Below are 25,372 nucleotides of genomic sequence, written 5' to 3'. Positions count from 1 at the left end.
GTGGAAGGGCCAACGTGGCTTTCTGGGCTGATGTACACTAAGATCATGTGGTTGAAACGATACAGTTTGATAACTTGGTAATAGATGGTGACTCATAGGTGATCCATATGACATGATCAGGATTGACTGATATGTTATGATGGCCGCTTGGGTCAAGAAATGGTGAGTATAGTCAATTTATGTGCTCATACTACTGCAACGTCACCACAAGGTAACACGAATGCTGACGAAGAAAAGGGAACACAAAACACTAGCGCCAACTCTCAACTGAAGATTTATTCACATGCGAAGAAAATCAATATATACCCATGCGGTGCTTCAAACAGATAACAAAACCGTACACAAACGAACGACAACTGGTGTGAGCAACAAATGAAAATGAACAAATGAAAGAACAATACATCCATCCATTCAAGTATAAATTTTTTTTTATTTTGCAAGGCTACAGTCGAAAAGCTGATGCATGCGAGGAAGTGCGCGTGCGGCACGAAGCTCCTCTTGAGGTCTTGACATATTTTTCTCGTATGTAGGCTTGCTTCATTTATGACTTCACAACTAGTTGGTTGGTGAGTGCGGCAAGTTTGGCGGGTTGGTAAAGATGCATAACTTCTGTTTCTTAGCGCAAATAATACGGTGACGAAAGGAAATATACGCAGACATGCGCTCATGTTGTCTACGTCTCTTCCTTTTGTCTCCATATATTTCGCGCTAGGAATTCGCAGTTGTGCATGATGTCCGTTGGAGAAGTTTATGTCAATGTGGTCATTCATCTACGTTCACCTCTTCCGTTTTCTCCTTTTCTGAACTTACGAATATTGTTTACCTATCAAGACACATTTTAGAGATAACATGATCGGGTGACAGTTTAGCGAGCTCAGCGAAACGAGAAAACACATTTATTTCAGTTTACTACTGGCGTGCCATCGTTCATGTCATGTGGCCACTCATCCTCGTTCACTTCTTCGTTTTTCTCCTTTGCCGTACTTACGAAGTCAGTTTATCTATCAAGAGGCATTGTATGGACAACATGATCAGGTGACAGTTTAGCGAGTTTATCGAAACAAGAGAACACCTTTATATCACTTTCCTACCGCCGTGTCATCGTTCATGTCATGTGGCCATTTATCCTCGTTCACTTCTTCCATTTTTCTCTTTTTCCGTACTTACGAAGTCTATTTGCCTATCAATAGCCATTTTAAAGACAACATGATCGGGTGACAGCTTAGCGTGCTTAGCGAAGCGAGAAAACACCTTTATTTCAGTTTCCTACTGGCGTGTCAGCGTTGCGTCGACCCAACAGTTGCATGACGAGTATGCCGTATTCGACCAGGTTGTTGACTGGTTCGGCCGCGCCTGGATCAAGCTCGGGCAGCACGGGCAGGGTGGCGCAGCTGGCCGAACCGCGCGTGTACGTGCCACACACCAGGCTGAACGCTTCTCCGAATATGTGCTCCAGTCGACCCATGATGAATTCCTTGGACTCGGCCGTGTTGTTGCAGTCGCCCAGCGAAGCGTCAACGCAGTCCAGCAGCTCTCCGAAGAAGCTGCGTGTGTTTTTAAATTATCATCAATGCATGACGACAACAACAACAACAACAACAACAACAACAACAACAACAACAACAACAACAACAATAATAATAATAATAATAATAATAATAATAAGATTCAGGTTGCTGCACTTATCCTACCTGAGCCACTGCTGCCTTCTGAGGTTAATGACTCGCGACACCTTATACAAGATTGGTAGCTTAACTGCAAGGAAAAAAATCACCTTGCCGTCTGAAATCAGTAAAGTATCGTTCCGGAAGCACGTATGCAAATGCATTTTATTCAATATGACTGAAGTTGTGACTGCATTACAATGCAGAATAATTGTAACACTATTACTCTGAAGCATCACTATAACCTCAATGTCTGAAATAAATTTTAACATTCCCAATAATGTCTTGTCCCATTAATGTCTTGATACTGAGTATTGATCTGAAATACAGTGACATAATCGTAAACCCTCCTATGAGTTAAAAATGAAGAAAGCCTCACCAACATCAAGAAAAAGAAATTGAGTTCACTTTCCGGAATACATCTCTTGTATAAAAACTAATGTATAGCCGCATGAACACGTATGCATAGGCGTTTTATCCAATGAATGTAGTTGTGGCTGCATTAAAATGCAAAATAATTGTGCTGATAATAATGAGCGTTATTACAACGTTAACATTTCGAATGCATTTAAGCATACCCATCGATGTCTTGTTATTGAATATTTATTTCAAATGAGTGAAATTGACGCAATGTGACTTCCTTCTGCATTGTAAATGAAGAAAACGCCAACCCAAATGTCAAGGCAACAACAACAAAAAAAAAACACACCTTCGTACTAGGAGTGCAAAGCGTGGATGCAGTGTGTATCTAGACAGCCTTATTTCTTAATTTAAAAGCAAAAAAAAAAATGGGAAGATAGGCTTTGTTAGAGCCGGTTATTTCATTCTAATGGTAGTACTATACAAGACACACACGAAGGTTTTTTGTGTCTGTTTGGTTTTTTGTTTTTTTTCTCCTCTGCTATCCTATTTTATTTTCCAGTTTCTTTCCGACTTTTTTTAGTCTCTATATTTCCATTTATTTCAATTTTGCTTCCCACTTCTTTCTTTCCTTTTCCCTCTTCCAATTTTATGTTTGATTCTTTTTTGGAGAAAGGGGGGGGGGGGTTATACGCAGCTTTGTTTGCGTAACGCCAAGCGTGACTACAGAATACGACAGCCGGGGCCTCCAAATCTCTCCGCGCTTAACACTGTTTGTCGGATGGTGTCTGCTGCTAGAGACATTGTCCGGTGCAGCGATACCGTCGACGCCAATCTTGTGGAAGCAAAAAGGATTCAAAGGGCTCATCGCAGCTTTTTTTTCGTTCTGTAAGCTTCGAAGTGCACCTCAAGCTTTTTGAAATAATCGTAGTAGCGGGAAGTTTTCCACACACACACACACACACACACACACACACACACACACACACACACACACACACACACACACACACACACACACGCACACGCACACGCGCACACGCACACGCACACGCACACGCACACGTGCGCACGCACGCACACGCACACGTGCGCACGCACGCACGCACACACACACACACACACGCACGCACGCACACGCACACGCACACACACACACGTGTTTTTTTCGCTTACCAAGCGTGGTCCCGCATAAGGGCGATGTTTCGGGACTGAAATTGTACTTTACTAATACACGAAAAATCTTTTTTGTTCTCTTTCGTCTCCCTTTAAGACTGTACTGTGGCTACCTACGAGCTGTATAATTTAGCCATCGAAGAGATACATCTACGAAGGTTTCCATGAACCGTTTTTACCAACAGAACGGTTATTTTAGGGGCGAAGCTCCTTAACACCTAACCTTGTCTTCTGTGGTGGTGACGGTATATTTTAGTATTTTGTAAATCCAGTGTTTGATAAATCCTCCTTGAATCGCCTATGATGAGTGGAAGGCTAAGTTAATTTACGTTAGTTGAACGTTATGCCACTCCTTTTTAATATGCGGTTTGACGCACGGGTAAAACACGGTCTCTCACCAATACACCAACAGCTTCACCGACTCGTCATGATTCACTTCGTGGAGATGCGTGGTTATTTTTTCCTAAATTTTATTATTTTCTTATTGGTTCATACCTTGAAGACCGCAATTGAAAACTTACAACGATTGTTCCGCATCACTAACTTGGTGTTATCATCTTCTAGTTTCATTACACCATGCCTATCAAACATTAGCCCATGATTAACTGCACTTCTTTCGCATACATACCAGCAGGCGTGATAGACAGCTTGGTTGGGTGCCGCTTTTTCAGTGGCTTTCTGCAAATTCCTGAACATGTTGCGGACGCAGACGTTGAGCTTGGGGCCGGCGGCGTTCCCACAAGGTGAGCTCTGGAGGTACACTGCAGATGGGGAACACGATTTTTACAATAATTAACTGTTCTCGAAAAGCCAGTAACGTACTCTGCTCCTTAATCACTGAATAAAACATAGAAGAGAAACTCCTACTTATTCAACCACCTCCACAACGCAACTTGCGGAAGCGCGCTACTCTACGATCGTTTCGTGAGGATGGCTAGCCATAACACATATATAGTGCTTCACGAAGTTTTGGGAACTGCACTTTAATGATGTTTTTGGGTCTTGAAATAGGATGGACCACAGGCAATACGAAAGGTATCTATTCCCCAGTAATGAAGTACTCTTTAGGCAAAATTTCAACAAAAAACGCAAGTGTTTGCTTGTGAAAAAAGTGTGGGTCGGCATAAATGACGCATCGTTCTCACACTCTCTGGGGCACTTAGCACCGTTTAAAGTTGCACATCGCCAAAACACTTACAATCAGACGCAACGGCGTCTGCGTTGCGGTACTTCATTTCTTTCAGTGCTGCCTGCTGCATCCTATCATGATTTACTTTGCAAGGAAGCATGCAGAGCTTGTTGCATGTTTGCACTGCACGAGTGCGCAATGACTGTGCTTTCTGGAGTTATGGAGGTACTGTAAGGATATGTTCGATATTGGCGCACATGAAAATTGGCATTGTGCACAGAAACAATGTTTTCCCACATCTCTTGCCCTGAACTCACGATTTCCAGCACACCATATTTACTGCATCGTTTCAGCGCCTCTTGGCTTCTGGCGTGTAGCTACGTAGCTAGAAGAGGTGCGCCATGAACACAGTTTACAAAGAACTCTAGATAGGTGTTCATTCTAGCTTTCGCTGTGACTGTGTTGCGTGTTCCCCTCAAGCCTGGCGCTAGGTGAGATGCACTTCGGTGACTCGGCTTGGCATCCATTTATGCAGCTCACTTGCAGTGAGTACGCTCTTACTTACGCGCTCAGTATGTCCCATATCAGGGCTACGAGTGCACATATACCAGGGTTAAAATTGACTAAATAATACTTAGCCGAAATATCCAAGAAGTAGCCGCAATAATTATCGGAATATAGTTTAAATGTTTCGAAGACATCGGGCTGACTCAATAGGGTTGTGAGAGGGGGCGCCACCACATTGCCTAGCATGAAGTTCCTAGAAAAAAAAATGGCCACGTATCTGCATGTTAATCTGCAAATGTCATCGAAAGACAATAGTCTTGCGTCTGGAGAGAGTCAACAAAACATTTATTTGATGTTCTGCGCAAGAAAATCGGCGAATGGTATTCTGGAGACGCTGCGTTAGAGTGCCTCGAGCGTGCAGTGGAGGCGAACGAGCGCATCAAGTCACGTCACACGTGAGACATGAGTGCTATCTGGCGGTTTTATTGGAAAACGAAACGTGTGGCGATGAGACGGGCGTGTCCGCCCGTCTCAGAGGTGATAAGGTGTAGAACGCAAGGCGACGGGTAGGTGCCACCACCGTGTTGTCTCAGCAAAGCGTTGGAAACACGTGGCGTATCGTGCAACCATGGCCAGCGCAGCGTGAAAAACGCTACGGTCCTTAGAATTACTTATGTATGCCTTTTCTAGTAAACGACACACATGCAGAATATATAGGTGTTGTTATGGTGCTTCAGATATGCGAAATAATTGCTTTTTAATTTGCAATCACACAAGTATGAACGCTGAACCTTGAGCAACATTGGTGGGCGCTGTGGATAGGGTTGGCCGTTCGTTTAAAGTACCCGGTTCGCATTAAGGATGGACAAACAGACAAATGTACCGACAAAAAGATTAATGTTTTTGCGTCGAAGGTCCCCAAGAAAGACTATCGTCTTAAAGAAAAAGCTAAAGTAGCACTACAGTGTGCTATTACGGCCCTCTCCGCTTCGAAAGATTGAGCGGTGGCCTGAGGGGCTGCCGTAGTTACCCCTGAAAACGTTTCTAGCGAGGTGTGAAGCGCGTCCTTTAGGTCGTGGTTTTGCGCCACTTCGCCTCTGCCAGTAGCTGAAACAGTGCCTCTATGGTATCCGCCAGGAAACTGCGGACGCACGATTACGAACTCCCGGTGCCCGCGAGAGGATATGCCGATCTTACGCGCTTGCTTCACTGGTCGCGGCGCAAGCAAAACAGAACACGTGAAATAAGACGGGGACAAGATGTCGCTTGTACTACCAAGCGCGCGGGGGGGGGGGGGGGGAGAGGAGGAGCCTGCACATTGACACAAATGGCGCTATAATAATTATTTCTACAGTCGTCAACCGAGCGAGCTAATGCTCCTCTCCCTGCTTCACCTGTGCATCGGCGCGGTGGTACATGTCTACGTCACTACATCTTATGGGAAAAAACAACCTGAGAGAAGTCGATGAAGCGCAGCGACAAGTAGCGCGCGTGTAGTACAGCGACAATGTGAATATGTTCAACAAGGTTTTACTTACCTCAAGCATTGGCGTCATTCACACTAGGCGAACGGAGCATTGGGAAGTCTACGAGACACTTCCGTATACGTTTCTCTGTAGTTGAGCTGCCATTCTTGATGCTGTAGCCGATTATGGTGAAGAATAAGGGGTTAGCATTTTGTGACCAGTTCGACGTGTTACAAAACCCACTCGTTACTTTAGTGATATTGTGTGACGCCTGGTTGTTATTTTAGTCTTCTGGGCCCGGATTCACAAAACTCACTTACGAAAACATTTTTGCGCAAGAGAAATTTTCTTGCGTAAGTCGATTCACGAAACGAAAAAACGTCGTAAGAGGCCATAGTTCTCACATCGGCCGCTGCAAATAAAGCGCGCTGTGACTGCCCGGGAACATGCCAGCGATGGTGATGCAGTTGCTATATTTGCTTACGTCACCGAAAAGTGCTCGTAAGTGGATTCACGAAGCGAAATTGTGCGTAAAAACAGCATGGCTGAGAGAAAATCCCAAGAGTGGTCCGGACCACTCTTAGGAACAATGTGGCTACTTAGAACCTCCTGCCACAGCGGTATACTTTGGTGCCCTGGCTGGTTTTGAGTTAATTCACGCCCATCAAGGGCTGCCTGATGACTGCTGGTGCGTTTTTATTTCTTTCGGCGCTTTGAGCTTCGCGTGTTGTTTCCCTTGTACGCAGTGGATGGTGTTGACAACCACCATCGTCCAATAAGTTCGAAGTCACAGTAATTGAAGAATTCTATTGGGCGTCAATGGCATAAAACTACGCATGTAAAGATTTGTGGTTGGATGAAAACCAATGTGATACGTGAATGGTCGGTGCATTCGAACGCGACATGAAATAGGATCAACCTTATTTGTTATGTTGTTGTGTTGCGCTCCATCTCATCCAATTAAAAGTGCGACTCGAGATCCTTGCCTCATTGGTGGAAATCACCACCAAAGAGGTTAATGGGAGCACATTCTTTGCACGCTATTGGAAATAAAAATGAGAGGAAGTTTTCAGTGAGTGGTTCCTAAAGTTTGTGCTCTAGTGTACTTTCATTGGCTCTAAGTGTTCAATGGTTGCAATCTCTGAAATACAGCTGTCGATACACTTTGGGACGATCTGGAACAAAGCGTACTTTGTAAACCAAAGCGTATTAGGGGTGCGCATGATTACGCATGGAACTACAAACAAATCCTGCATCTTCACCTTCACTGTTCAGACACCGATATGGACCGTGATACCATGGCAAGCAATCGGAATGAAATGACCCTAGTAACTTTGTATGACACCAAAAATATGCCAACTCTCCCGATTCTAGAGCAAACCTTGGCTGAATTCATCCCTGCGTCAATTACCAGCCATTTAACTTGGCGCACGAACAACATTCAAAGGTAGAGCGAGCCACTGACATGTATTTTGTGCGACGTAGCGACCACTTGACCTGAGAATAATAGCGTTGCGAAGGCGAATCCCCTGTCGCATGCTCTGATCGAAGCAGACGACAAACGCGAGCAGACGACGGCTTGGCCGACAGGCACAGCTTGTGATTGGTTGTGAAGCAATACCCTCTACATCAGCTCACTCTGTGACGTTGCCAAAACACTTCTTTCATCTGGCACGGCTGTCCTGTTCGTCATATCACCCCCCTCGCACATAAGAGAAATTTTTTTCACGCCGTGAAAATAGTGCAAGTACTTTCTAAGAGCTCTCTTATCATCTTGTGTGCTGCGCAGTTGTCGAAAACAACATGGCGTCGTAAACAGCATATCGGTCGGTGCGACTTTCAGCAAACGCTTCTCGCACGAGTTACTTCAGCGTTTGACCGGATGTGTTGTGATTACAGCAGCTCTTTCGGTGCGTGTAAGCAGTGCGGAAAGCTGTGGCAGTGCAATGGTGTACGGTGAAGCGCAGCGAAGCCTGTGCGTCGGTGTGGTTATCAAGCGGGGATCGGCGTCGGTGTATCGACGGCAACTAGCACTCGAGAAGCCTGCAATGTGTGTTTGTGTGCTTGTAACAGTTCGTTCGCTTGACTTTCCAGTCTCTCAGTTCGGTGCTGTGCGATATTTCGGATTGACAGCGTTTTGACACGTTACTTGAGTGACCCCAAGTACGTACGGAAACGTATGAACTACGCGCTCGGTTCTTGCTTCGCCACTAGTTAGCCCGCACGCTTCTATTTACTTGAGAGCAAAGTACTGTTCGGGAGTGAAACGATGTTCGTTGTGAACAGTGGTGCTGTGTTGACGTTCCAAGACTTGTGAACAAGCTGTGCTCGTGTGACCGAAACTTGAAAGACAGCGTTGATAACTATTTTGCCCTGTGAAGTCGTGGTGGGGCAGCTTGGCGCTTTTGTTTGTTAAGTCGTCACTTCTCGTTTTTGTGATAACCATAGTCCTAGCGCTGTGATGTGATCAACCAAAACTGCGAGATGCTACATTCTGTTGTGGATCGTGTTACTTTGGAAGCGCGCCTAGACTGTTCTTCGGTAACAAATTGAGAGTTCTATGTGGCAGCGAGAGCCCGTGAACGTCAAGCTTCCCTCCAGCCCCCCAAAAAAGCAAAGATTTCACCGGTGCCTTGCTTTGGATGAAGTTGTAGGCCAATATCGCCTAACTACAGGTTTCCGAGTTCGTCTGGCCATCGTTTTGCACGGCACTAGAGCCTTGACAACAGCCGGTCATGGACAGTTCTTACACTTTATCAATGGACGTGCACGCCTGGCCAGCCCTTCATTGCTGTCATTGGCAGCTTCCAGTCTGCAGATGCCCTTTGCCTGTTCGCCGTACTTGGTTCTTTATGACACCGACGGCCACTAAATGCTGCCATCGGTGAGTTCGCTTTGCAGAACTAAATTTCGCTGGTACTATAATTCACGCAGTTCTATAACGTGTGCAAATTTTTAAGCCCATCAGATGTAATGTTTCTCTATGGTAAGTTGAAGCATGAAATATTTACTACTACTGTTATATACATACATATATTATGGAGCAAATACATAAAAAGTTTTTTGTGATTTGATACAAGTGAGCTCTTGTTTGATTATGAGGTTGGGCCTGTCGATTGACCACGTTTGATAGTTGGAAAGTTAATGTGAATTTATTTTTCAGGAGCCAGGTTGCACTTAAAAATTTATGTTATTTTGGAAAATTAGTTCTATAGATGATTACCACTGTGGTAGTACTATACTTCAGTAGGACGTATATATTGCGGTATGTAAATTTTACATGAGGCTTCAGTTTATTTCAAAGTGATTATAGCAGACTTTGGTCACTTTAACGAAGTGATAGCTTCCTCAAATAAGTATTAGAAGTGAGTGCTTTTAATGATTGTTTTTAAATATCTCGTTTTTGGCTCTTCACAGATCGCAGAGATTGGTTTGTTAAGGTCCTGTGATGCATCGGTTGCACATTCTGGCACACCAATCCTCATCATTACTTGGAGCACCTGTACAAAAATAGGAAGGACACGTTCTCTCTAACTGTGCAAGCCTATGTCACTGCTCGGACTGTTATCATTCAGCGGATGTGGCGTGGAAGCATGCATGGCAGCCTCATCTGGAAGGACTGCAATCTGCTTGGGAGCTTCGAGGGCACAAAACTGCCTAACGGCTGGCTGCAAGGATAGTTTTTCTTTAATACAAACGATTACGTGAACACCACTTACTGTGCACAAATTGAAAACCCAAGCATGGTTGCTTTCAGTGGATACCTGTAGTATTCTTACACATAATTCTTATTCAACATTTATAGGACTAAATTGCAAGATAATTAGGAATGTTGAAAGCTGAAAGCCTGCAGCTTATGAATGAAACTCCAATAATCTGAGACTCAAAAGCTTGTGCTTTCAAACGAGCACAAATACTTTGATTCCTTATTGAGCTCTCCAGCTTGTGACTCCCTCTGTGGATCAAGTGCTCTGGAAGGAAATGGCAAGTGGGTGAAAATTGCCTGGCTGTTCACAACTTGCAAGGAGAAAGACCTATTGAAGAAGCCTCAGATGACATAAGGCCAGTAACTGCATCTTTTACCTAATGTAGCTTTTTCTCTCTCAGTGCTGTTGCTTGTGTTTCAGCCGAACATGTTCACCACGATTGCATAGTGATATATATTTTTTTACAAATTGTACCTGACCTAAGTATGCATTGTTGATCTCTAAAGGTGACGTTCAGTGTGTTTCAAAGCCATGGCTTCTCATTTCTCTGACTGTGGCTAGCCTATTTCAGCAGCAGAGCGATGCAGCTAGCACACATGCAATCCAAGTCATGGAGTGCTCCTTTGGTGTTCTGTGCAGGACGCAGCATATTCATCCGGCAAGACACTGGTATCAACAATAATGGTGAGTGTTGTTGGCACCTGTAGGAGCCCGTTGTATTTGTTGCGTATGAATATTTCCCCTGATGAAGTGCATTTTTGGAAGGTTTTCTTCTTTTAGAATAATAGATGTCAGCAACCAGCACACTCATAATCCACAAGTTCTTTGTGTCTTCTAGACTGCCCATTTGCTGCTATATGCGGTATGGTGAGCTGGCTATGTTAGACAGCCTTAAAGTTATCAACATTGGCTGTTGTGTTGTAATGCAGTCTAACTTGTGTTTCTTAGGGAACTTATTTGTGGTCTACTTCTCGCACCTAGTGTAAAGTCGAAATAAAAGAAACTCTATTGGCTTTTTATGCCTGTCAGAAGTTTCATGCCTTCATCTATAACATTGTGGTTTTGCTCTTGTATTATATTAAATATATTTTCAGCCTTCACTGTTTGTGTGTGTGTGTGTGTTGAGGCTTGTCATTGGCTTCTGAAAATACAATATCTGTAAATATGAGCACATAATTGACAACTATACACTCTTGCATGTAGCATGGTTGTAACAATGATCTGTATTTTTCTAAGTTCCAGCAGTAACAAGGGGTTCGGTGCTCCACGGTCATGTACAGTGTATCAAGAACAGAGCACAGAAGACCAACAAGTATAAAGGGACTGCCAGTGACTGTTCTCCTGCTCAAAGTTTACAACAGCAGAAAGAGCACATTGTGATGTCAGGAGCAGCTGCTGCTTAACTTCTTAGCAGTGCATTATTCAGCAGTTCCTTTGCTTGCATTCGAAATTATTTAAATTTTGCATGGAAGATATCAAACTATGACACTAATTTAAAGGCTGCTGTAGTGTTAGAGGGCAAATATTTTTGAGCTGAAGTTTTTAACATGTGTGTTAAGTGCCTGCGTGCCTCTACATTTGCATGCCAGAAATCACAGCATCCATGGTCGCCAATGGTAACTGTGTTTGCATTCTTTGTAGTACAAGAAGTAAAGCCATGGATGCAGTAATCATGTACTTAGTCGATGTAATCCTTCAGTGTACACTCATTTGTATAGCATCAATGATGCCATGAGTGTATAAGCTCTGGGAAGTGAATCTATGTGGATTATTTTATTTGGAAGGAAGAGGATCATCACTACTCCTAGTCTATCTCAACAGTAGATTTTAGTGCTTGGGTATTATCCCACTGCCTGTCCGTCCTTCAACAGTCTACTTATCTACTGTGTAAGTGTAACTTTTTAAATGTATACTTTGCTCGGAAAGGTTTGTTCATAATGTAATGCAAGTGACTTATCATCTATGCAGCTCTACTCAGACTAGAAATAAAAGTATTTATTTTTATATGTAGCTATAGCATGCATTCACTTGTGTTTTTCTAGGTGCCTGTACAATTGTTTAGCCCTACAAAAGTGCTGGTATACTCTAATATTGAATCTGGCATCTTAGAATAGTTTGTTAGTGGAAATAAGATTGTGTTTACAACCAATATTACTATCCTCAGATGAACTGTGAAAACTCTGTGGAAATTTATTTACAGTTTTTGAACGTTGTGAAGGCAAATGTTATGTTCTTTTATTGTGGTCCCTGTTTCATGCAAATGACCCATAATTACTTGGCAGTGGCACAGTATTAGTTGTTATTTTACACATATGTACTGAGCAACATCGCAGTTGAGGCCAGCAGCAAGACATACATGCAGTGCACTGGAGCATCACCTCACATAGTGTACAGTCTTTGCTCACCAGTAAACTCAATATTTTTCAAGCAGACTAATAGGCAGCTGTATGGGAACAGTGTTGGTGTGCAAACTTTGTAGTCTTCTTGAGGAGTGTTTTTCATCATTTTTGTCCAAGTGAAGTAGCTACCCAAGGCCACAACTGGTGGGAATGTGGTGGTTTCCTCTCTCCAAAAGCACTCCTACCAGCTGCCTCAATGTTAGAATGGGGTGAATTCACGAACTGGAAAAATAATTGGTCTTTGTTTTCTTGGCCGAAAGAGTCACTTCCACCGTTGAGCCACCACGACGCGCCAGAATAGAAACTTTTAGCTAAATAAAGCTGATTCTACTTTTGAGAAGTGTTTTGGGGAAACGAAATGGCACCTATAGCTGTCAGTATAAACACTGTTTGCACCAAGAAGCTTAGTAGCTTATATTTGTATTATTCATGTATTGTCTAGAATTTACTCGCGTTGTGCCAACTTTCAGCCCAAGTGTCCTAAATAGCTTTGTTAGTGGCTTGTGAATGAGCCAAGCTATGTAAATAGAGTGATATTGCAGACATGTACAAAATATTGATGCACAGCCCTTTTTTTTAGCATGACATTGTCAAGGGCTTTATTCTTGTGTTTTTTATAAAGAGTGCTTGTCACTGGGCATCAGCGGAAAACTATGCATCAAGTTTTTGCGAGATGGTTCGAGAAACACCGTGTTCAGACATAACAGTGCCGGTGGATTTCGTTCGTAAGTTACTTTCTGTAGTATATTCAAAATGAGTTTATTAGAATTGTTGTTTTATAGCCATTCATTTTAATATTTACACCTGAGTGTGTGTATTGTATGTATGTATGTATGGGTGTACATATGTATATGTGTGTGTGCGTATATGTATGTATGTATGTATGTATCTTTTAAATGAGAATCCGTTTATCATTGGTGAGTAAGTTTGGTAATGATATGGCTGAATTTGTTTCTAGTTATTTCTCTTTTGAGCCATTACATATTTCAATTTATTTTGTACTGCATAAAAATAAATGTAACCTTACACAGAATATGTGTGTTCGAAGAAGTTGTTTTATTTACCAACCTACAGTCATGGGCAAGAAATTGGGTAAAATGTAACGGACCTGCGAAGATTAGTTTAGAGCATAGCTACTCTACATGGCATATCGCGTACACATTGCGTTGGTTGAATATGTCGATTTCAACCTTTCAATTTTAATCAGAATAAGCAAGCTATCACCCGTGGTTGTATATGTGTGTGATATTTATGCATACTGTGATACCGGTTCGCAATTACAATTAAGGTCACAAACCTAGTCAAGCTGAATACACGAATTTTGTCCATGCACCTTTCATCTGCACTGGAACTGTTGTTAATAAAAATAAACTTCAGTTTAGAAATTTATTCTAGTAACCAAAAGCAGGGTATCTCTTTATCACACAAATCAAATTGTCATTGTTCTGTTCCATTCTGGACAATAGGAGACCCTCTCAGCAGAAATCGATTAACTGCTCTAGTTCATTTTAAGCATTGACAGCGACATTACACTGAAGCGTGCAGCATGACAAATAGCGGGAGATAAGACACAAACTAACCACTCTGTTCGCGTCAGCGCTAACTGTCCGTGCTCTTTGGTCTTGCTGCATGTGATGATGCCCACCAAATTAGCACGAAAGCGTGTCCCTACAAAGGCAGTCAACTTGGCTGCAAGCAGTTAGCTCACTGCATGTGTAGATTTTCTTCAAAACACCATGAAGAATGATTGCTGGTCGAATATCCAAACACGTGAAAAGTAATATACCAGGTATAATTTGGTATTTCAGCACTCGACACTTTTGCGATAAGAGAGAATGGAGGAAAAAATTATGAACCCTGAATTGTTTAATTTTTGAAGGAGCACAATACAGCGCTTTTGGGTCAAAAGGGGAGTGAAAGAAGCAAGTGCGAAAGCCTACTTCTCAAAAAATTAGTACCCGCCACCACGCATAATGTCAGGCCGGGCAACCTCTTGAAAAAAAAAGTGCTCAGTGATTCTGCGAATCGAACCAAGTACCTCGTAGATTGTAGTTGAGCACTGTAACCGCTCGTCCACTGCAGCAGTGCTTGCATTCGCCCTATTGCTGATATATTGTCATTCCTTCGAATGAAGCCAAATGCAAAAACGTTCGGTGAAACTTTGTCAAAAATAGAAAAAATCGTTAGAATGCGTTTGCCCAAGGTTACTAGAAGATAGAAACCGCCACGTGTGACTGTATAACCGTGCGCTATTTATTCTTGTACATTACTGTCATGACGTTGGGATAGCCGGCTCTAACGTAGGCTACCTTCTCATAGTTTGCCAAATATAAATAAGAAAATAAAAATATATAACAGCCTGTGACAACGCTAATCAACTATTATGAGTTCACTGTCACTAGTGTCACTTTCACTAGATGAATGCTCAGTTTGCTTCCATTATCGTTATTTAGGAAAGTTTTGGCTCATTAACTCAACTCTCCTAATTAGCAATGATTCTCACACCTAAGGACAGTCACACTTCATCTCGCTTTCTGAGTGGCTGTCACTCCCATATAACGCGTACTCCACTTTTCTATGCTCTCCGAGCATCTGACGCTGCTTTGCGGAGACTTTCCCTGACGTCTGCTGGGCCAGAAAATTGCCTTTATTATCTATCAATTTCAAGCTTTCGCGAAGCCGAAACGAGAGTCTCTCTCTCTCTCTCTTCATCCTTTTCGCACGTGTGATAACGTCTCTTGACCTCAAGACTCGTATACACGTCCCTTGCTTTGTTTGCGCACTCAAACAACGCTGGACGAAATATTTGCACCGTGTTTTGTGAAAAGCATTAGCACTGAGACACCTCCCGACGAGTCTCCCTCATTTTACGTAGACATATACCTAAGCGTAAGCGTATGCTCGTTCTCGCATTCCGGCTTTATAAAAATACCGCGGTGCATGGAACCAGCGAAATTGCGCTCACAATTTCATTTGATTACTGCTGTTATCTATTTTAGCACAATTCGTCTGCAGGCACCAAAGTCGCTCATGTGTCTTGTAATAAGAATATTGTAACAAAGGCTACCTTTGACTATAGGTACAAAACACCCTTACGTTCACCACTATACCGTGCTAGATTGCACGGAATTAGTTAAGTAGCAGCGCAGCTTCAATGAAATGTAAGGTAAGTGGTCGCTTTAAATAAGGGAAGACATTCAAGGCACATTTTCAAACATTGCATGCATCGATTTATGTGTGGTTTCATTTATGTGGTGCACCTGGAGTGTTGTTTACTTGTACTTGGCGAGATAGTGCATGGATTGCTCGGTGGCTTAAGGCCATCAAGCAATTATTTTTTTTAGCTACAGTCGTTGATTAAAGGCGAGTGCTTGGCTTTGCACCGCCCACCAAAACGTCTATTACAACGTACGCGGCATCCCGTAAGCGCTGTAGCAGACGCTCGCGGAACTGAAAGTTAGATGCAGCAAATCATTGGCTATCATCGTATACTCTCGATGCTAGACGCTTTGCGTGCTACCTTGATATTATCGGCACACACTTCTTTCTTTCCTTGTCGTTTCATCGGCTATCGTCGGTCCTCCTTGCCCTCTTAAGTGCCGAATAAGTTAAATTCATACCCGCGCTATAGTAATCCCTCCAGATAAGAGAATTTTTGGCTAAGAAAATGCGTAGCCAAAGAGAAAGCTTTGTGAATTCGGGCCCTGATACCCTGCAGTCGATCCCACATGTCACGCGGGTTTTAGAAATGTATCGGTTATAACACTAAGAAGCTGGTGCCCCACCAACGTTTGTATGTTGTCCATAGTAAAATAATCGGCTAACGGCAATGCCCACATGCCGCATTAACGGTTGTGACAATGAAGTATGGTTCTTGGGAGTCTGCGCTCAATGGAACTAGAACGCAAAATCCTCGAAAAAAAAAAAAAACGTATTGCAGCTACGCTACTGTGAAACTTGAGGAAGTTCATCGCATCAGCACTCAGTTCATGGAGTTACCACTGCTCCGTTCACCAAGGTGTCAATGGCGCCAATGTTTGAGGTGAGCAAAGCATGAGGGACTTCTCTGACATCAGCAGGTTCTTGCTAAGCAAATTCACGTAATCGGTGTGCGAAATGGGCATTATTTTTTTTTTGCTGCACAGTTACGGCTTCCGTCAGGTTGTTTCCCCCATAAGATGTAGTTACCTATAGCGGCGACCACCGCGAAAGCGCTGCGGGGAAGAAGGTATTCGCCCGCTCGGCCTGGCAGTGGTGCTTTCTGTCGCACCCCACAGAAGTCAGCCTGTGTTGGCGAAACATTTTGGGGATTTTAAGACAATTAATGTGACTACTTTTTGACTATTTCGGATATATATATTATTCGAGACATTGTCCGTTTATTTTAAACCGATTTTGCGCACTGCCAACTTTGTTAGGAACTGTAGTGAGAGCTTCACATTGAGCGTGATCACGCCCAGTGAGAGACATGTATGAACGACAAATCAGAATCTTGAAGTGCCCAGCACTTAAAAACAAAAAACAAAACCAAGAACTTTAAATCACTGAATAACCGCCCGAAACCCTAACGTCCCCGAGTACCCCTACTAAACTTTTATATGCTTCGCCGTTTAGCAGGCGCAAATTGCGGCAAAGGTGCTTTATGAAATTGGTTGTGGCGTTAGAGTGGTAGAAGCTTCTCTGTTAACGCTCTTTCGGACAAGGAATTTGAATGCAATGCTGAACCTTCGAAATGTTTCTGTGTTTAAACACTTCAGATGTCGTCATATATTGGCTCAATGGGGCTCATGAATTTCTCTTGAAAGCGGCCGGATTTTCAAGCATGACCGAAAATTGACAGCTTTGTCGTCCTTATCACTGATATCTATTCACAGATATCATCGAATGTGACATTTTTCGCACAATAGCCAGCCGTACCTCTATTTTGCCTTTGCGAAACCCGTTTGTAGCAATTATCGATATAACAGGGAAAGGTGAAATTTTAGTGACACTTGGTTATTGTTAAAAATGGGTTCCACAGTGATACCTGACAAAAAGGTTGTAAGGGGCCTCTTCTCGAAGAAGTTTCAAGCATCGGTGTCACTACGTTGTAGAATGCTCTAATATCACACAAAAAGCCCCATGTTGAAGTTTTATCTGGCTTAGATATTTTCTTTTCTTTTCTTTTTGTTCATTCCCCGCCATAGCCGTTGCGAACACAGACAGCGAGGGCAGCGGTGGACAATTACGGTACGAAAACACACTGTTGTTGGGTCCTCATAAAAGTTTTTAAATTAGAATGATAAAGTAATAAAGGAACACATTGCATCACTAGCGAAACCATCGTCTCACTGTTAGGGTTTCATGTAGCCTCCATGTAGCCCAATCTTAACGTCATGAAATGTCTATTGGTCGTTTGGTGACGAGATTTGCCCAAGCTGGTGGTTTGAGTAAAATTATAGGATGGGCTTACATCTTTCCATCTCGTTGCCCTCGGTACAGACCGCCTCAAAGTCTTCCTCAGCTGCCTTGAGGACTACCATGCATGTCCCACGTGTGGTGCCATCCAGGCAGTCGTCGATGTACTTCAGTGAGCACTCGATCTGAGAAGTCCACAACCTGAAACCAGCGTAAACGCATTTGACGTTGAAATACTTTAAAATCAACATGGTTTTTGAAACTTTTTCAAAAGCATCTCTCCCATTACGTGCATAGCAGTGGCCTCCAAGTCGCTTAAGCGGGCTGGCCACAGTCCCCAAGTTTAGTCCCACAATGGCAGGGACACTGAAGATGGTGTGAGTGCTCTCGAGACGTGGGGGGTGGGGGGGTGGGAGGGGGTTGTCACTAAACTTTGTCATTTTAAACAGCACTTTTCCCATATCTGGTAGACCGGTCATTTATCAATGGAATAAGATGTCAAACAAGAGAGATAGGCAAGGATTTTCACAACGACTACATTTTAGACACCGATTCATAGGTATAACTAAATACTTCGTTCCACAGTGATGTTTTAACTCAGAAATAACGCATGGGGTGCATCATGCAAGACAAAAATATGCTTGGCACCAATGCTGTATCTCTAGATTACCCAAAGAAAGTGGTATTCATTGCAACGAGCGAGAAAATAAGACCATTACTATATATTGAGTATTCCCAAAATATTTTCCGTATGAAGCTGCGGGCCACAAACGACAGGTTCGCGGGCCGCTGTTTGATACTTTCGTCGTACGGAAGCAGTATAACGGTGTTTATAGTAGCCTTTGGTTGCGTATTGCGTCAGTCGCACTGAATGTATTTTTATGTACTCAGATTTTCTTTCCTATAGTAATTATAGTATGTATACGGGTGCACCCAGAATTGTCGTCTGAGTATGAATTATTCATCCTAAATGAATATTAGTACGACGAAAACAGGGACGGGAAAAAAAAGACAAACTACAGCGCTGACTCGCAACTAAAATTTATTCCTGAAAGCAGCGGAATATGTAACATCTGAAGAAGCAAAGCAAAGAAAAGAAAAGAATCATCGCGCAAGTTCGAAGTGACAAACTCTGCAAAAACGCTAAGTGGAAACGTGCAAGCTATCTGTGAGATATGAAACTTCTGCACCTGATAGTGTTAGGGAAGGCTATATATGTTGCAATTATCACCTTCCAGTGACATATAAAAAGCTCGCATGATTTTTCGGGACCGTCGGTCTCTGTGGCAATGTAAAATTTCCGTCTTATCGAAATAAGGATTACACCCCTTATTTTACAATGAATGGCCAAATTAGAACCTGTGCCATCATTTACATTACGTGTATGCTCCTGGATTCTTATATTGACGCATCGACTAGTTTGTGCAATGTAAGCATTGTTAAAAGAACATGGTATCTTGTATACTGCATTGGTTCGACACTCAATGAATTCACCCTTAAGTTTTATCGCGAATTTTTTTTTGCGTGTTGATGAGAAAATCATGACACAAGAATATTGTTAACACATCATGTATTGCGCGGTGGAAGCATAGGCTCGCGTCAGGCGTCAAAAGTCGTGAATTGAGCCACGAGTGGGTGTTTTAAAAGCCAACATATTGCAAACCACCCCGACATATTTAATGATTGTAAGCAGCAGAAGAACCAGTGAACAGCTGCACAGGTTCGCCTGTTCTACGAACGCGTAGTCATTCGTTAATTCGCAAAGGGAATAATTATGGAACAGTGGGCTCTTAACAACTGTGCTTGCCATTGGCAAATAATGTTACATGGAAACGGCCAACGTAATGCACACAATTGTTCCTTTCAGTACGGCACGGTTGACGTACATACCGAAAATCAAAGCGGGCTAGCAGCTCCGAAGGCGATGTGCACGACGCCCCATTACGCAATTGCGATCTATATTGAAGGTGAAGCTCCAACGTCCTCCAATGTTTCAATCAAATCTATACTGAATGTCAAATATACAATCGGCGATGAATATGCACCTAAACATCCCATAGCACATTGAAGAAATGGGATCTCTTGTTGGAATACGGCAGTGCTATAGGAATGGCGAGCAGCAACATTGAGCAGTTAGCTGTAAAAACGAAAGCAAAACACATTGAATAAAATATCATGTGTCGCAATATAGAGTGCACAAAATCAACACGTAAAGGTTTGCAAAATTGAAGTCATTAATAAAACACGCAACGCTTTAGGAGTCTGCGATAAAATCGAAACATTTGTTTTTAAATTCTTCGATTTAATACTATAGTATACGACATTTATTTTACATTGTTCCAAAACTAAAAAAAGCTAATTTAGGGGCTGTATGTTCGTCATTTCTTACGTGTTTTAATGCGACGCATCTGATTCGGCACGCCGAAAAAGGCGTCACACAAGCATTAAGATAGGCCACAAAATGTGCAAGGGAATTGATTATTAAAACTCACTGGCATGCTTGTCGAAGTTCCTCGGTAGTTTCCGCAATTCTTGTGGTGTTGGCGTAGAGAACGAAGTTTGAACCACAGGCTCGTAGACGTTCTTTGCTGCAGTCTCGGTTCTCCTCAGCATGGCACAAGACTGGTGCATGAAAACCCAAGAGTATGGTTTTGCTAGTCTCCCGGACCTTCTGGTACGTAAGCACAGTTAGCATTATGTCTTTCAACGATACTCTAATAATTATCATTTCTGTGCACTGCGCTACTAATGCAGACAAAACGAGAAGCAACCAACCCCATATTTTATGAGTGGCCTCACGAACAAATCAGGTTGGTTATGGTGGTGAAGATCAAACAGAATTTCTTTCGCCGTTCAAACGTCTCCTTCGAGAGGCTCTTTATGTTCATTAACGCCCTGCTATAGAACGATCGGCTCAGTGAAAGGAGTGGATTTTTGTATAAACTCCTATTGCACATGCACTAGGTACTTTCATTACACAACGCAGTATTTTTGCTTGGTAAAAAAGCTACAATGTTGCATAATGTGTCTATCCCGACCTCACAAATTTTTCTCCGTTGGATACGGGACCATTCCACTTGACATTCGAAGACCGTTATAGTCCTAACCTTCAAGACTATGTTAAATCATTGGTTGACTTCTAAGACTAGTGCGACGAGAAATACGGTATTCAGTGGCACAAGATTTTTGAACCTATGTGGGCTAATAAAACATGTTTAAAAGGAAGACAGCGCAATCAAACTTCTTTCAGAACTCTGCAGCATAACTTGACAGTACAACAAAGCAAACTCTCAATATACAAGTAAACCTGCATGCCTTGACAAAACTGACGTGCTGATTGAATGCGCACTTTCTTAGCCAGAGAAGACCGACTGATGTGATCACTATGCTGAGAGACGTATTATGGCATTACCAAATGCGAGTGCGAGCATCGCAAATGCCAGGCCGCGAAGAAAGTGGCTGGCAGACATCTTGTTGAGCAGGCCTAAACTCCAAGGAGGAAACAACTCCGCTTGTTGTTGAGACGAGGATATCGGTCAGTCTCTGGTCACTCGTTCAACCGGGGTTGACCCTGAGCCACGCAGAAAGCCCACACAAGTTAGCATAACTTGGTGGCCTCAATCCACTGCACGTTAATCACTTCCTCGTGGTTGTACAACAAGCAATTGCGAAATTGGCGCTGCATGATTAAGCACTACAGAGTGCGTCAAAAGGGGAGAAAGGCACTCTGCCACATTTATTTTTTGTGGCGCAAAACGTGTCGTTTCGTTTGCACGCTTTGCGTAGTGTTTAGCAAAGGTCATAAAACATATTGGCGCAACATACACACATCATCATCATCATCATCATCATCATCATCATCATCATCATCATCATCATCATCATCATCAGCCTGACTACGTCCACGGCAGGACAAAGGCCTCTCCCATGTTCCGCCAGTCAACTTGGTCATATACAGTCAACAGCCCGTGTACTATAGCGATGACTTGTACTATGCTATAGATATATAAAAATAGCTTTGAATGTGACTTCAGCATATTTTGCTCGCACAAGAGATGATGTTAATTGTAATTGCACAACTAAGTTGATTTACTAGGGTGTCGGCTGATGAGTCATGCGTGAGACAACACATTCAAACGCAAAATACAATACCAGCCTCATGCAAAATTATGCCGCTCCGAAGCTGCAGTTACTGTCCCTCTAGTCGCAGGTCTGATACTGAACTACATCCAAATGACAAAAATGGAAAGGACATAGGAAACCCTTTTTATTCTTGTTATAGATCTATCCAAGATGTTCTGATTTTAATGTCAGAATGAGCTTTTGCGTAGTACTTGTAAGTTTGCTTAATTTTTGTAAGTGACCAATAAAAATTGGCCCTGTATGTGCATGTTAATCTGCAAATGTCGTCGAGAGACGATAGTCTTGCGTCTGGAGAGAGTGAACAAAACGCTTATTTGATGTTCTGCGCAAGAAAATCGGTGAATGGTATTCTGCAGGCGCTGAGTTAGTGTGCCTCGAGTGTGCAGGGGAGGCGAACGAGCGCATCAAGTCACGTCACACGTTCCACACGAGCGCTATCTAAATGTTATCTCGGAAAACAAAACGCGTGGCTCTGAGACGGGCGTGCGCAGCCGTCTCAGAGGTGATAAGGTGTAGAACGCAAGGCGACGGGTAGGTGCCACCGCCGTGTCGTCTTAGCAAAGCGTTGAAAACACTTCCCTTTCGTGCAAGCGTTGCGTGGTAAGCGCCACGTGATAAACGCTACGGTCCTTGAAATTACTTGTGCATGTCTTTTCTAGTAAAAGATGCACATGCAGAATGTATACGTGTTGTTATGGTGCCTCAGTATGCACGATAATTGCTTTTTAATTGACAATCGCACAAGTATGAACACTGAATCTTGAGCAACATTGGTGGGTGTTGCGGATCGGGTCGGTCGTTAGGAGTATCGGCTGGTGCTGTTCAGAGTACGAGGTATCGTTTAGGGTAGACAAACAGACAAACGAACGAACGAACGAACGGACGGACGGACGGACGGACAGACAGACAGACAGACAGACAGACAGACAGACAGACAGACAGTCAGACAGACAGACCGAAATATTTGCTTCGAAGGTGCCCAAGAAAGACTATCGTCTTTAAAAGCAATAATTGTGCATATCTGAGGCACCATAACAACATGTCGATGCTTTGTACTTGTGCCTTTATACTAGGGAAGGCGCACACAAGTAATTCTAAGGACCATAGTGTTTATCACGCTGCGCTGACAGTGCAACGCGATGCTCTAAAAGGCAAGTGTTTCCAACGCTTTGCTAAGATGACAGGGTAGTGGCACCTGCCCATCGCTTTGTATTTTACTCCTTGTCGCTTCCGAGACAGGCACGCATCTTTCTCCGCGGGTGTTCAAGCCTTCTTTCGTTTTCTAAGATGACTGCCAGATGGCGCTCGTGTCTAACGTGCCTCGATACACTCGTTTGCCTTCGCTGCACGGATCGAGACTCCCTAACGCAGCGCTTTCAGAATACAATTCACCGATTTTCTCGCTCAGAACACCAAATAAGCATTTTCTTTACTCTTTCCACACGTAAGACTATCGTTTTTCTACGACGTTTGCAGTGGAACATGCAGATACGGGGCCATTTTTTTTTCGCGGTGCTTAAGTTCACTGATCTTTTCGTGACACTTCCCTGATATTGGCCTAACCTTCCGTATGCAAACTCGCTGTGACCGTACGTGCGAAAACAGCCGAGGCATGCGCGATACTCTCCTCTCGTGAGCCGTCTTGACCTGGGCGACCAAAAGAACGATTTCTGTCCTTTGTCACAATATCACAAACACCGCGCAAAAGGTGCTTTCGAGACTCATTAGTGAAGGACATTGGCTCCCACTGTTTCCTGCGGAAGGACACAGCATTAGAGACACGGAAACCGTTCATACGGTTCTTTGCTGCTGGACCGAAAGATGCGTGTTTAGTCCCTGTCATGCTGATGAAATGGCGATGGATGTAAAATGTCAGATGTTGTGGTACTTAGCGATGTCAGTGCACGAGAATGAAGCTTAGGCGGCCGATATTTATAAAGTTCCTCCACTAAACTGCGCCTCTCGTAGACTTGAGTTACATTGGGATGTTGAACACTGTAAACCAACGCTCGCTACAGTTCGGTTCTTTTAATGATAATAACTGATATGGTTTAGCGTTCCGACACCACCATATGATCATGCTAGACGCCGTAGTAGAGGACTCCGAAAATTTTACCACCTAGGGTTCCCCCATGGCTTCCCTCACGGAATATAAGGGTGATGGGAGAAGCCCACGGACTATCCTACTTTCCCCTGTGTAAGCTCTGTGCATGCAAGCACGCTATGCGTATTTAACCACAGCAATCTACTCACAATAAATAATACGTATTGAAGAAGTTGTCTTTGTTACGCTTTGTCTCGGTAGGCTATCTCTTCTCCAGTGATTGATCTGTAAACTCAGGCAAATGAACAAACGAAGGCGTTCATTCACATTGACAGCCCATAGGTTGTACTGTGAAACGGCACACTGCAATGAGTTGTACCTCCAGGGGACTGAACGCCGTGGCTTCTCCAAAGAGCAGAAAAGCTTTGAAGGATGCCGCGGGTTGGAAGACAGGTACAACAGTCGTCCTCGATATAAGCCGAAGCGGCGGGTCTACGTTTGGATGGTGTCAGTGGTGCACGAAACAAACCGTACAAGGGTATTTGATGCTGTAAAGACTGTCTTGGGAATAAATCAACAACACTTTCTTGCGCAAGTGCACCTGCCATTGGTCAACTGACTTCGGTAACGATTACGCCCGCACCTAGGTTGTTTGAAATTTTCTCTTGCACATATTTTCAACGCAAGTGCTTGTTGCAAATATGAGCTTCTTCTGAATATCCAGCGAACATGACCAGCTAAGCATTATGAGCCATTTTTAATGTGCTATTGTTTTTTTTTTCCTTCTGAGTCACGCAAAGAATGTCGTGCACTTAGGGGCGCGATCTTGGCAAATTCGTTTTGCTTGCGGCAATAGATTAATATGTGAGATTTACCGTCCCAAACCCACCATATGATTATGACAGACGCCTTAGAGGAGGGCTCTGGAAATTTCGACCACCTGGAGTTCTTTGACGTGCACCCAAATCTTGCTTGTGGCAGTATTGACCACGGACGAAGCTTATGATTTTTAGGTTGTATCCGAATATAATTTGATTGGAAATGCTTCGAAAATTTTTATACGTATAAATGCAGCAAAAATAACCAACCTCTGAGCGGTACTGCTCGAAGGGATGCCATATTAACTAAATTTTGCTTGAGAACTTATTTCACATACCAGCGATAAATGAATGCGCATGCATAAAAATTACAATACTCACAGACGAATGGTGATGGTGTGCTCGAGAATCCAAGCAGTGGGTTAATTGCTTTGATAATGCCTTATAAGTTCCAGTTTTCACGGGCCTTGCTTTTTTTAAACTTGGATGAAGGTGCCCTTGAGAAGCGTGCTAACACAGTCTCCACAGCATTCAATTTGAGGTGATTTTCTGGATCCACACC

The 25,372-nt window shown here is 43.2% G+C and overlaps 1 protein-coding gene and 1 long non-coding RNA gene across 3 annotated transcripts; one reads left to right on the top strand and one right to left on the bottom strand.

Annotated features, from left to right (window-relative positions):
- Positions 1-1,231: 1,231 nt before the first annotated feature.
- On the bottom strand, positions 1,232-25,372 carry LOC119184690 (uncharacterized). Its single transcript, XM_075866592.1, has 6 exons — positions 25,192-25,372; positions 21,218-21,376; positions 20,298-20,427; positions 17,861-18,006; positions 3,829-3,961; positions 1,232-1,544 (listed from the first exon to the last, which is right to left on the bottom strand). The coding sequence occupies exons 2-6, from the start codon at positions 21,273-21,275 to the stop codon at positions 1,259-1,261; spliced, it is 753 nt and encodes a 250-aa protein (XP_075722707.1). The 5' UTR covers positions 21,276-21,376; positions 25,192-25,372; the 3' UTR covers positions 1,232-1,258.
- On the top strand, positions 8,068-13,441 carry LOC142765502 (uncharacterized). 2 transcript variants are annotated; one of them, XR_012884293.1, is made up of 3 exons: positions 8,068-9,186; positions 9,720-10,364; positions 10,649-13,441. It is a non-coding gene; the product is annotated as an uncharacterized LOC142765502 (long non-coding RNA). The 2 variants fall into 2 exon arrangements; XR_012884292.1 differs by lacking the exon at positions 8,068-9,186 and having other exon boundaries at positions 9,196-10,364.

Source organism: Rhipicephalus microplus, chromosome 6, assembly GCF_043290135.1.
Source record: "Rhipicephalus microplus isolate Deutch F79 chromosome 6, USDA_Rmic, whole genome shotgun sequence".
Lineage (NCBI taxonomy): Eukaryota > Metazoa > Arthropoda > Arachnida > Ixodida > Ixodidae > Rhipicephalus > Rhipicephalus microplus.
This window is presented reverse-complemented; position numbering and strand designations above follow the sequence as displayed.